General features: G+C 35.0%; 1 protein-coding gene across 3 annotated transcripts in view; it reads right to left on the reverse strand.

Moving 5' to 3' along the window:
- Positions 1 to 13787, reverse strand: part of LOC134532876 (uncharacterized) — a 706177-nt gene that overhangs the window by 266294 nt on the left and 426096 nt on the right. For 2 of the 3 annotated variants that reach the window (XM_063369882.1, XM_063369881.1), the window contains exon 1: positions 11355 to 11599. The exons of the other annotated variant lie outside the window; for it this stretch is intronic. In XM_063369882.1, coding sequence (XP_063225952.1) covers positions 11355 to 11495 — 141 coding nt within the window. In that variant the 5' untranslated portion in view covers positions 11496 to 11599. Of the gene's footprint in view, positions 1 to 11354; positions 11600 to 13787 lie in introns of those variants that run through there. 3 annotated transcript variants of the gene reach the window in all.

The raw sequence follows: 13787 nt of genomic DNA on the forward strand, positions 1-13787 counted from the left end.
TTCTTATTCCCCACGTTCAGGTGATCTCAAAAATCTGCAGGACGTAGGGTGTAAAGGCGAAGCCGAATGGAAGTAAAAAACAATATTTTTTACATATAATACAGGTAAGCGTTGAAAAGCCAACACAATTTTTTTAAACAAATTAAAATAGTTTCTGCAGTTCAGAACTGCGTAACACTGATGCGTTAAGCTTCGACTAACTGGCTATTGTAAACAGCACCGTTGTTATGAATACGACAAATAGACCAGGGTCGATAATTTTTGAAACCAAAAATACTAATATTAGGATGAAACCCGTTAAAAAAAGGTCGAGAATATAACAAAAATGAATGGAAAAATAATTTACGGGCGATCTGAGGTCGGGAAGTGGAAGGGGGTGAGTTTTTAAGGGTAAAAAACGGTGTATCTCGATTTCCGGCAAAACTACAAGTCCTATGAAAAAAAATTAAATGACAAAGTTTTAGGTAATAAAGAGATCTACAACTTTTTTAATTACACTTTTTTCACATAACCTAAAAATTTATGTGAAAAATTGAAATAATCAAGTTTTTGGTTTTTTATTTTTATCTTATGCAAAAAAATTTCTTTTTCACGAAATTTGGTGAAAACTTGCCTTTTTATGTCCTAAAGACACTGTAATTTTTTTGATTTGAAATATTTATTTTTTCACCTTATTTCGACTTAATATCGAAAAAACACCCTAATTTTCAATCGAAAATTATCGCGCCAAAATATCAGCTTTTTAAAAAAAGTCGGAGAGTTTTTTGTTCGTTGATATCTCTTCTTTCTGATAATGTAAAAAAATATATACATTACTATGGTAAATGTTCTCAGAAAATGCAAAGAAAAGAAAAAAAAAACTCGAATCAGAATTTTTTTTTAATCACTATGTACAATTTTGAGATATTTAGTAAAATTTACACTTTAATTACTTGAAAAACGAAAGATTCTATGTTACATTGATAAACAAAAAATTACAAATCCATTAATAATAAAGATTGCAAGAAACATGCGAAAATAGTTGTTCTAAATATTAAAGATAGGATTTAAGGGGGGATTTTAATTAAAAAATGTGATTGCTGCAATTTTTTTAGTCAAAAAGTTGATTTGTTAAATTCTAATTACATTTATGCCATAGAAAATCTCATAATATATGAATAGAAATGTAAATCGTAATATTGAATTTAGATACTTTATACTGATTATTATTATTCATAATAATATTTTAAAATGCATTAATCTTATTATTTATAAATCTTATCTTGAACCCTAATCACTTATCCATTACTTTTTGTCTCTTCGGTGGCATTTCTTCATCGTTAGATTCGACAAACCTTCCCGATTCTAGTTAGACCTTCGAAATCTTCAAGACCATCACCGTCTTCGTATCCAATATTATTTTTAGTCTGAATTGGTCCTTCATCCACAATTTCATCTGACTCACTAACTTCCTCGTAGGTTTTTTCTTCCACATTGGTGCATTTTTCAGAACCATGACAATTTGAGCAAAAATTTGTGCATTTTAAACCATGTTTTCGGCAGCCACATTTTAAACTGTTACATCCAGTTTCACAGCTGCAGCAAATAGTTTTGAGCAATATTTCCGGAATTAACTCCTTCTCTGTAAATTTGGGCATAATCCCACGTTGATGTTGCTTCCAGCCCCAATCTGTTGCTGTCAGTTCGTTACCTAGCCATGTTTGAAGTTGATAATATGCCCTGTAACAATGTTGTTCTGCTGCAACTTCTGTGGGTAACTCAGGTATATAAGTTATCTTAAAATAGCAATAAATGGGCATCTATGCACATAATTTAAATAATATTCTACAACTTTCTCAAAATATTGTAGATGTCTTATTAAATATTAACTTATTTGGTTGTTAATTATAATAGTATATTTCGATTTGTATTTTTTTGATTATCAATGTAACATAGAATCTTACGTTTTTCAAGTAATTAAAGTATAAATTTTACTAAATAGCTCAAAATTGTACATAGTGATTAAAAAAAAATTCTGATTCGAGTTTTTTTTCTTTTCTTTGCATTTTCTGAGAACATTTACCATAGTAATGTATATTTTTTTTACATTATCAGAAAGAAGAGATTTCAACGAACAAAAAACTCTCCGACCTTTTTTAAAAAGCTGATATTTTGACGCGAGAATTTTCGATTGAAAATTAGGGTGTTTTTTCTATATTAAGTCTAAATAAGGTGACAAAATAAATATTTCAAATCAAAGAAATTACAGTGTCTTTAGGACATAAAAAGGCAAGTTTTCACCACATTTCGTGAAAAAGAATTTTTTTTTGCATAAGATAAAAATAAAAAACCAAAAACTTGATTATTTCAATTTTTCACATAAATTTTTAGGTTATGTGAAAAAAGTGTAATAAAAAAAGTTGTAGATCTCTTTATTACCTACAACTTTGTTATTTAATCTTTTTCCATAGGACTTGTAGTTTTGCCGGAAATCGAGATACACCGTTTTTTACCCTTAAAAACTCACCCCCTTCCACTTCCCGACCTCAGATCGCCCATAAATTATTTTTCCTTTCATTTTTGTTATATTCTCGACCTTTTTTAACGGGTTTCATCCTACTATAATTTTTTTTTCACTTTTTACCATTTTCAAAATTATCGACCCTGGTCTAAAAGGGGGAAAAAAATTTATGTTCTGAAGTTAATTAACATAGAGCATTTTCATTTGAGTCATGCCACGAACATGAGAGTTCTTAGTGGTATCAAAGGTAACTAACTCTAAGTAACCCTTGTAGATATGTCGTTCCAGGAGAAAACATCGTGTAACACAGAAAAAAAGTTGCCAAGAAACAGTTTGTAATATTACAAAAAAGATATTGCAAATTTGTGCAACACATGGCTATGGTTTCTTTTGCATATGTGAAATACGTTTTTTTCGAAATAGCACTGAGTAGGTATTTCTTACGAAAATTGGCGCATAATTTTAGTATTTTAATTGATGTTTCAATAAAGCATATATTTTTTTAATCCATGGAAAATATAATCGAATATTGTTTCATGTTCATTAATGTGCGAAGTTAAAATTGGAACGCTATTTAGAGAACTGGGATAACACAAAGCATTAAGGACCTGGTAAGAATCCGAACCTAGTATGATTGCGAACATTATTTTGCATTGAGACAGTTGTGTTCATGTAATTTTACAAAGTTACAAATATCTGTAATTTTACTTCTATATTTCTTTCCAATTACAGCAAAAAAAATTAAGGTGTACATGCGCCGGAAGATTCTATGCAAACTCCCTCGGAACTTCAATTACTTTTTTTTCCTAAGCCAAGGTAATCGAGGCGGCATTAGTGGTCGTATTATTGGAGTCAGCTCCATTATTACTCGTGATTTCTAAGTCCATTATAACGGGCAGTGTGATGGTCGGGCAATCAAACTGGTGGCGCAGAATGATCGCTACAAGCCCACACTAAAAAAAAAAAAAAAAAAAAAATACCGCTAACTGTCCGCCACTAATATTTTTATCAATATAGACCTCCACAAAGCCACTTGTTAGTGACAAAAAAAAAACGCTGTTAGAAATAACAACTTTACATTTTTTTTCTTTTGTCAACACAAAATGTTAGTACGCTTTATACTGACAAAAATATACTGTGGTCTGTTATTCAAGTGTAGGGTACGATTTGGGTTACATTGTGGCGTTTTGCCGTTCTTTAGGTATCGTTTCAGAGAAATCTTAACGGAGTTGGAGATCATGCATGGAACGTCACTACAGTGAACTCTTATTTAAATTCATGTTAATTATTTACTGTGACTGCAAGATGAATTTGACAGATAGGGTTCTCAACCTCTGACACTGGTGGAGTGAGGTAGCGTAGTGGATAGGAGGTATTGGTATCCCACCAGCTTGTATTTTCCCATCTTTTTTGCACAATTAAAATTTTTGAACTATTTCTCTGAATGTTTTGACATGTCAAGGTGTAAATCATATCTCTCAGATCCTCCATACCTTGTTGCAACCGCATATTTACTAAATGGCTTTATGCGTCGCAAGGAAACAACTTATTAACTACTTCTCGTGGGCGACTAGAACTGTTGTTGACAAGAAGTGTTGACTTCAACAAGTAGCCAAAGCTAAGTCTTATGCACATCGAATCAAAAAAATTAGCACGGTAGCTTTATTGCAAACGATATCAAAATATTTGAAATTGCGAGATGGTAAGGCCTAATGTCCATACCGATTTTAGTTATCACTCCAGCAAATCCTGTTTTTTTTTTGGTGTCGTATTTCCACCCAATGGCCTCGTTGTTAACGAAACATTAATATTAAGTAATAAAGAAACAAAATAATGTCATGGAAGCTTTATACAGTATAAGCAACCATATTTAGATTATTTAAATAATTACATGGACAAACGCTATCTCATAACGTACTTATGTCAATTAAAATTATTTTAAATTAATATCCTCCATTGTAAAAATCATTTAAAGAACATATAAGGTTTCTCTCAAACTCAACTCCCGTCCCTTCAAATCCATAAGCTCTATAGTTCCCCTCTTGTTTTGCTTTGTCATATTTTCCGAATTTATTAATCCGTCTTCCAGGAAAATTAAGCTAATTTTTTTACGATCGGGTTTTTCGTTCAGTAGAATGTAAGTTTTGAAACTTAGTGTGGGCTACTGGATATTTCTGAGATGCTGCACTCAACTTTCTTTGTAACTTTTTCCTAGGAATTGTATCTTATTGACAAGCTGACCTGCTCAGATCCGTATTTATACTGTGTTTTCTACATAATTCTCTCATTTTTGCTGAGATTTAATATCAAGAACTACAGATTGCACATAATTCTGGACTGATAGATAAACCAAAAAAATTAGTGTTTTTATGATGCTCGTTTATCGAAACAAGGTGAGAACTCTAAATGTCTTCAAATTACATTTAAAAAAAATATATGTATGGACAGTAAAATTAAATAAAAGCAGCAAATTGTGGGTTAGTTTTGAATGCCAATTCAAAGATTCTACTAAATAACAAACATTTGGTTTACAGATAAATATATCAAAAATATTATTCAGAAATGTTGCTGCACAAAAAAGTTATAATTTATATAGGTATATAGTTTTCTAAGTTAAGAACAAGCCAATGGTCATCAATAATTGATATATTATAATTTATTTCAAGACATTCTGATCCAGATAATGGTACTTATATTTTAATTTATGTTCGCCTGCTACCATCGAGTATTTTCATTTATATTTCCAAACAAAATTGTTATAAGCTTCGTATTTTTCGTAGAAAGAAGAAATCTTATACTCAGAAACACAAACCTGAAAATACGAGAAACAGTTTTTTTTTTTGACAACAGAAGAGATACTCTGACTGAAAAATGCTAACATATACCTCATGAAACTTTATCAGGGCTCGACATTGTACACTACAACTTCAAGATTGAAAAAAAAGTGTAGCTAACAAACTGCATACCATAATTAATTTATCTCCAAAGGCAGGTTATTTATTTTTTATAAATTTTATTATACGAAAAGTAAATAATAACGAAAAAAATGTGAACCTAAATATTCTATATTTATTTTAGTCAAATTTTATTCAAATTTAAATTATAAGATAACACTGTTTAAAGATAAAAACTGATGGAAGGAATTACAAGCGGTCAAAGAGAATTATCTCTAAAGAAGCTATGATGTCAGGCGACAAGAATGTTAATGACGCAAGTCTCATGGTTCAGTTAACGCTAATCTTGCCTTGAAGTCTAGTTTCAAGCACAGTACGTAATGAGTTGACGCAGAGTTACAGCAACGTCGAATTTTTAGGGTTTTGTGGGTTTTATTATTATTTTCCTACGAGCCCGCGTGCGAGCATTAAAGCGTGTGCGTACATTGTCAGGTAATTGAAGCGTACGCAACATACACTTCACGATTATCAGTCTAACGTAGCATTGGCCAAATACTGATAATCTCTGATCCTGGATGATGATATTTTAAAGATCAGTATCTCACCGTGTGATGCAGCAAATTACACACATAATATTTTTTTCATGGTTTCCAGAGACCTGTCATACACTGGCATCTTATGCTCCCATGCAACGGAACTCGGTTTTTTAGGTCTATATTATCTTGAATTCCCCCAGTGACCCTAATGTAGGAATTTTTTGACGTGACGTCTAATAAATCGAAAAACGCCGGTTGCACGCATGAAAAAGTGACCCGTTACGCACATTGTCCCGTTACACAGTGTCCCGTTACGCTCATTGAACGCTTGCGCCGCATCTATCTCTATTCCACTCGATTGGAACAACCATCGATTTGACTTTTTCGAGGCACATTAAACTTGAAACACTCCCATTCGTTTCCTACTTTTCCTATCATCGTCCTATCCTTAACAGAATAACACAGATTGGAAGAAGTTAAATAGCAAACATGTATAAACGTTAAATTAAAATAATATCTTCGTTAAAGTAATAAACATGTATGAATTAATGAGTGCAAATAAAAGTAAATTTATCAATTAAATTGTAGATTTCATTTCACTCCTTCTTTGTATCTATACATAATAGTGATAATTCAATAAAAATTATTCAATTTTATTAATAAAAGTATGCAATAATTTCATCAATGTTTTGTTATGACGTTGTCACGTTAAACTATCGTCCGTAAACCTACATTACAGACAACCAATTTTTAAAAAAAATAAGAGATCCTAGATCCACGCCTGATAAGTAATTTACAGCTGCTTACAGCGCCTCCTCCTATTAGTAAATGAAAAGATGGCCAGGGATGCAGTTGATGACTGAATACTGTCCACACGTACACACACACACACTCATTCCCAACAAGGCCATGACGTGAGCAGGAGGGTTTTCTCGGAGCATTCCTGTTTCCCCCACTCATTCATTCCATTCTCCTACCATCATCACCACTCATCATCGTCTCTAATGGCCTTCATGTCGACGAGGCGCTAAAGGCCCCCGCCTACCCGGGCACACACGCGGACAAACACAGGACAAACCACGCGATTTGAAAACTGCTCGAGGGATCCGAGTGGTGTCTGTTCACGAGAAGCATTCAAGAATACGCTGAGGGCCGACAGACAGTTCGTTCTGTTTCCGTTATTTCGCTTTTAAACAGTAGTTTTGAGGATAGTTAAAAGGGTTTAAAGCGCGTGTTTTCAGAATAATTATTGTTAGACATGAAACGCCCAGTAAGGATTCTTGAAAGCATCCGGGGGGGCCTTTGCATTATACCTTTATCTTCATTTCTCCGCCTTTTAATGTTACGGTTATCGCTTGAATTTCACAGTTGCCCCCGTGCACGACGAGAAGACTTGCGCGCCAGTCCCAGAGGCGATATCGCGCTAGCACCAGCGGAAGTCGCACTTAACCATCCCGCCTCAACAACACAGGTGCGCCCTTACCCAGGCGGGCGCCTTAAGTCGTTCATTTAAATACTAAGTGTACTGCGAATTTAATCACGCTTTTCAACTGTTGGTTGTGTTTTGAAATACCTATTCCATATTCAATTGCATCTGTGTTGAAAGTTTTTTTTTATTGACCAGTAACCTCTAACCCCCAGTGTGTATAGAAATCTGACAATGGATTTTTATTAGTTTTTGACTTATTATAATGGTTCTGTAAAATGGCATTACGATCTATTGCAAACAGCTTATTTGTATTTTACGGTTTTAACGGTTGCTTAGGTTAGATTAGCAACACTTGAAATACTGTTAAATAGGTGGACAGTTGGTTATGTTGCAAGTAGGTTACTGGTTACATCAAAATTACACAATTTTTACAGTATTTTATTGTAGCTAACCATTGTTATGATTTAACGGTATTTTTTAATGTAGCTGACTGAACCTAACCAACCGTCAAAAAGGTAAATTACTAGTAAGTATTTGACATATTTCAATGCCCTTTTACAATAATATTTTTAAAAAGCACAGAAAATTTTAAAATATATAATTTCTTTTTTTCTTTATATTTACATGTGTTCATTAGTTTTGACATTAATAAAGAAAACAACATATATAAATCTATAAAAATTAAAATCAGCCATAAAGTAACCAATACCATTGACTTCTGACCAACAAAACATTACTTCTGTAATCCTTTTAATTCTGGTTTTGGGTAGGGCACCAAAATATAACAAATTGTACTTTGATATTAATTATGAAGAAAAACTAAAAACATATTAAATTGTATTAAAATCACGTGACTTAAATTCAAGCAAATATTTTAATATAAATATTAAAAAATGGCGAATATTAATACTCCTCACTCCCAGTCATCAATAGCAGTCAAAGAAGTCATAGTTAATAACATGAGGTCGTAGGATAGCCTATAGATCACAGGGATGTAAGCCATAACCTCTCAACCAGCAAAGTTCCAAAGTTTTCCGAAGTAAAAAGGTTAGGTTAGGTTCGGTCCGTGTGATAAATAGTATTTTTTTTTTTCGGGAAGATAGTTAAGGTTTGGTTAGGTTATCGCAACTAAAATGAAAGGGTGGTTAGGTAACGTTAGCGTAATTTAAAATACTCTATGACCGTAATATATATAAATCCTTGCAACATGTTTTTTTTTTCTTCCTTCCACGAGCGATCAACAAACTTTGGTGAACTTCGGAACAGTTGGCTGTCTCTATCATCACTGTTAACTGTATAGGCTTCTCGTGACACATGCGTTTAGACAACAGAGCAGGATAATGCTAGTTGCAGGACTGCAATCACGGAGTTAGGAATTACAACACTTAAGAAACTAGGATTGCCACGAATGGTCAATCAGCACTGAGTGGAGGTTGTGGAAATCAACATTAAAAATGCTCACGCAACTTAGTTCTGTGTAATTTCATCTATGCAATAATAATGTACATTTGCACATATCAGCAAAAATATAAATATTTCCCTCTAAGATTGAATATTTTACATTATTCTATAATATTTTGCTAGTCTGTAACTAATTCGTGCAAAAACGTTAATGCACTGCAAGTATTACGCGTCATTTAAAAAAAAAAAAACATTTTCAAACATTTGAAAAGACGCCTGTTTATGAAAATCAGTTGTGTCACGAAACATGGCTAGAAAACTTTTATTTTTTGTTTTCAAATTGTGTTTGTTTAACGCAATAGCTAAACAAGAAACCGGGTATTTCCACAAACAGTTTTATGCAGAAAATTATATATATTTTTTCTTGATGTTACATGCTAGGAAACTTTATCTTTAACATTTCAACATAATATTATAGATGTCCGTTACCGACTCGAAGATTGCATGCCGGTTCAGTGTTTGGCGCATAGAGGCGAAGAGGCGTGTGATGTGCATGCAAGTGTCGCCCTTAAGGCCCTGCTACATCGGGACGATGCCGACTGCTATTGTTCTGCCGCTATCGGTTTGCGCGCTGCATAGAATGCCGTGTGCTGGTGATTGGACGACGTCATTCTGAAATGTTGAATTAAATAAATCGCAGTACGAGTGCAAACAAATAACAATATGCAAGGCAAGCACCATTTTATCTGAGCGTTGTTTACGTTCTCGCACTCTTAAATCTGTACTAATGGGAAACGATTTGACCCTTATAAATCACGAGTTTTAGAGAGAGATGAAACAAACATTTTTCCATGTTATAAATAGACTAACATACTTAAATATTTATTTACTTAACCTGCGATGGGTAGTTTCTAAATTACTACGAAATTCGTCTATTTCATTGCGCCTGCGTACAACCATTTCCAATCCGTTTCACGAACGTCACGAAATATGATGAATCAAGTGCCGTTTGCCGGCCCCGAGCTGAAAGTTGGTCATCTTGAAAAACATCGTTTAGTATTTTTTAATGTCGCTAACCTAACCGATAGTTTGGACCAATTTACAGTATTTGTAATGTAGCTTACCTAACCTTACTAACAGTTCAAGCGTTTTTTCAGTTGCTTTCTTTTTTTAATGTAGTTAACCTAACCTGAAAACCTTTCAAACTATTTTAATGTATTTTAAATGTAGCTAACCTAACCTGACAACCGTTCAAACTATTTTAATGTATTTTAAATGTAGCTAACCTCACCTAACTAAATGTTCAAAACGGTAAATTACCAGTAAACTAATAGAAACATTGCAACGTCTTTCATCTGAATCATCCAATAAAACGAGAGGACTTAAAAAAATACAATTTTAAGAACATATTTTTTTTTTTCAGAATGACACATTCGTTATATCATTGCCGTAGCACGTAGCATGACGTCCGAGGACCGTCACACTGTAGCACAGTCTTCAGTGCAACCGCATATTTCGGAAGTCAAGTGCCCCGAACCCACCACCGTCGCAGATCGAGCCCGCTAGTTCACCAGCCACGAAGGCGAGGACGTAAGGGTCATTCGCAAGGAGAGACACTTTTCTGTAAATAAATAAAAAAATAGTGAAAAATTTCATATCCTAACATATATTTTTATTAATTCCCTAAGAGAGCGTTGTGATACTTCAAGTAGTTTACCGGGTACTTTCAACATTTTAACGAGTGATTAGGTTAGGTTTAATACGTAACAAGTATGTGATATCGTACTTTAAAATTGCGTGGACGGTTGATTGGGTCAGGTTAGCTACAGTTGAAACAATTTAAAATGATGCGGATGATAGGTTAGGTTACCTACATTAATAATTAAAATGCAGTCAACTGGACGTAACCAAATATTGTCCTTGATGACTAAAAAAAAAAAAAAAAAAAAACACGTTAGAAAATGAAGGGAAAACATTTTGTGTTTTTGGACGTGACAACGTCTAATAAATCGATGAACGCCGGCTGCACGCACGAAAAAGTGTCCCGTTATGATCATTGTCCCGTTACGCTGTGTGGCTCGTTACGCTCATTGTACGCTTGCGCCGCATCTATCTCTCTTCCACTCGATTGGAACAACCATCGATTTGACTTTTTCGAGGCACATTAAACTTGAAACTCTCCCATTCGTTTCCTACTTTTCCTATCATCGTCCTATCCTTAACAGAATAACACAGATTGGAAGATGTTAAATAGCAAACATGTATAAAAGTTATAGTTAAAATAATCTCTTCGTTAAAGTAATAAACATATTTGAATTAATGAGTGCAAATAAAAGTAAATTTATCAATTAAATTGTAGATTTCATTTCACTCCTTTGTATCCATACAAAATAGTGATAATTCAATAAAAATGATTCAATTTTATTCATAAAAGTATGCAATCATTTCATCAATGTTTTGTCATGACGTTGTCACGTTAAACTATCGTCCGTAAACCGACTTCACAGACAACCAATTTTTTTTTTTTTTTTTTTTTTTCAGTTCTGATATTTGAGGAAAGTGGTTCTCCTCGAGGACCGGGGGGGAACGCTCACCTTGACGCCGAGCAGGCCGTGCACCGCCTCCTCGACCCGGCCGAAGCTGCCCTCGCCCAGCACGCGGCCCGTCAGGCGGTACGGCCCGAAGCCGCGCACCTTCCTCCTGCAGCCGCCGTCGCCTCCCTCGCCGTGGGTCATGCTCGCTTCCACGCTCTCGTCCACGCTCGCGCTACGCTCCCAGCCGCCGGACGCCGGCCATGTTGTCGCGCGCACCTCTCTTTCCTATGCCGCGGACTCGAGTCCCGGGTCGAAATATTCCTCGCTGCAGCTCGGGCAAAGAGGAGCGCGCGCAGCTAAACCTCTCTGCATTCCGGCGGCGACACCAACCATTCAACGTACAAAGGAGATTTACATATTCCAGTAGGTAATCTCTGCTTGGCATATTCAGGCAAATCAACGGATAGCCTACACAGTTCACGGGAAGCCTACGATGTACATTCTGTATTGCACAGACCCGAATACTCACGTTGGCAAGCCATCTTTTCACAGACGAAGAGCCACACCCGAAGTTCCCCGAAGTTCATGCTAGCTTTCCCCCCCCCCCCCCCCCCCCCCCGCCGTTCTATCTCATTGTATAAACCGGTGTGGCATTAAATTTTGCGGTCGATTAGGATAGGTTAGCTACATTATAAATAGGCTAATTTAAAACATTGTGGATGGTTGGTTATATTAGGTAAGTATAGCTACATTAAAAATACTGTAAAATCATTTTATGGTTGCTTAGCAAATAACTTTTTAATATGTAGCTATCCAGGGCTAGGAAACCGTTTACATAATTTCACAGTATCTTTAATGTAGCTATCCTAACCAATTCAACCGTCCACAATGTTTTTTTGAAAGTATTTATAATGTAGCTAACCTAACCTAATTGACTATTAGTTATCATGAGTTGTCCAAAATAAACTTTTACGGAATATGGGGCGTCCCGAGAATATTTGTGGAAGACAAAGAGACTTCCTAGATTTTATACGGTATGAAAAATGTACAAATCCACGAAGTACGTTTCTTCAATTAGGTATTTTCCTCTAAAAACAATTACAAATAAATGCCGTTGCCTTGTTTATGGTCTTTCCTTTTATCATCATGGCCTACACAGTTCACAGCATGGAGTGGTCACGTCTGCATGATTACATGCTAACTGCGTCGAGCCTTTTCTTTTTCCTTCAGATAATTGTTGCGCCATATTGGTTAAACGCCCAAACAATGCCTGATGTGCAGTGTTTGCAGCGTGGAAACAGTTTTGATCTACGTGATTTTATTTAAGTGACTATTATTAACGACTGAGATTCTAATTCATATTTAAGTACTAACCAATGTTTTGGGCGTATACAATATGGCGGTGGCGAGGTTAAAAAGTGATTTCACCTACGTCAAAGCATGCCGTCTCCTGGCAATTCCTTACTCCATGGTTCACTGACAAAACGTAAAAAACTTTTTTTCGTTTTAGTTACGATTACCTATAATGTAATTTTTGCGATAGTTTTATCTACAAACAAACAAAACCGAAAGTGATGCATTGAACGAGGATGATTCGGGTTTCTGAATCGGGGTCAATGAATATTAGGTTTCTCGATATAAATGCCCAATCAATCAATCAATTGGAGGGCAAAGGCCTTAATTCGATCTGGATGAAAATTAATATTAAAATAGTTGTCATTGTTGTTTTACATTGCATGTATGTAGAGTTTTATTAATAACTATTCAAACTAGCTCTACATCATCTTGAATTTACAGAATGTGTTAATTCTTCATTTAGTAGATGGTTAGGTAGCTTTTCTCATCCAACCCGTAGTAGCATTAGTGTCACACCTGCAATGCCGGGCAGGAATTACGTATGAATAAATAATATAATTTTTTTATTCAAACCTAACTCATTGTATGTAAATCATATGAAACATTTATATTAATATACTGTAAAACAAATATGGAATTGTTTATGGTATGCAGTATTAAAAATTTTACCTATCATTTGTTTCCACCATTTGCAGCACCATGGTTTCACATTTCCGGTCAATGTAACTTCCGTTCCATTCACGAAATTACTCCTACAAAATACTTTATACTGAGAGCTGAGATGTTATACATCTAAAAATATAAAAAAATAAAGAAAGCTCAGCAGAAGTTCCACTTGCAGTGTAAACTAAATTGTTCAGTTACGCCCATTGATAGGTTTTACTGAGGCAGCACGCAGAGTGCTTACTTCCAGCGAAAGGAAATGTTCTTGAGGAAGAAGAAGTATTTTTCCGGAAGAAGAAACAGCCAAATCGCGCAGCAGCAGATAGGGTCGGCAGCAGGCGAGGAAGAACGAGCGAAAAGCCGGGCAGAAATGAACACACGCGCCGTTACCTCAACGTAACGGCAAGCTGTTAACTTCCAATGGGGCAGCACGTTTTGCGAGCGCCTTTTATGACTTAACGCCCAGTCTCGACT

Source organism: Bacillus rossius, chromosome 6 (assembly GCF_032445375.1).
Source record: "Bacillus rossius redtenbacheri isolate Brsri chromosome 6, Brsri_v3, whole genome shotgun sequence".
Classification (NCBI taxonomy): Eukaryota; Metazoa; Arthropoda; class Insecta; order Phasmatodea; family Bacillidae; genus Bacillus; species Bacillus rossius.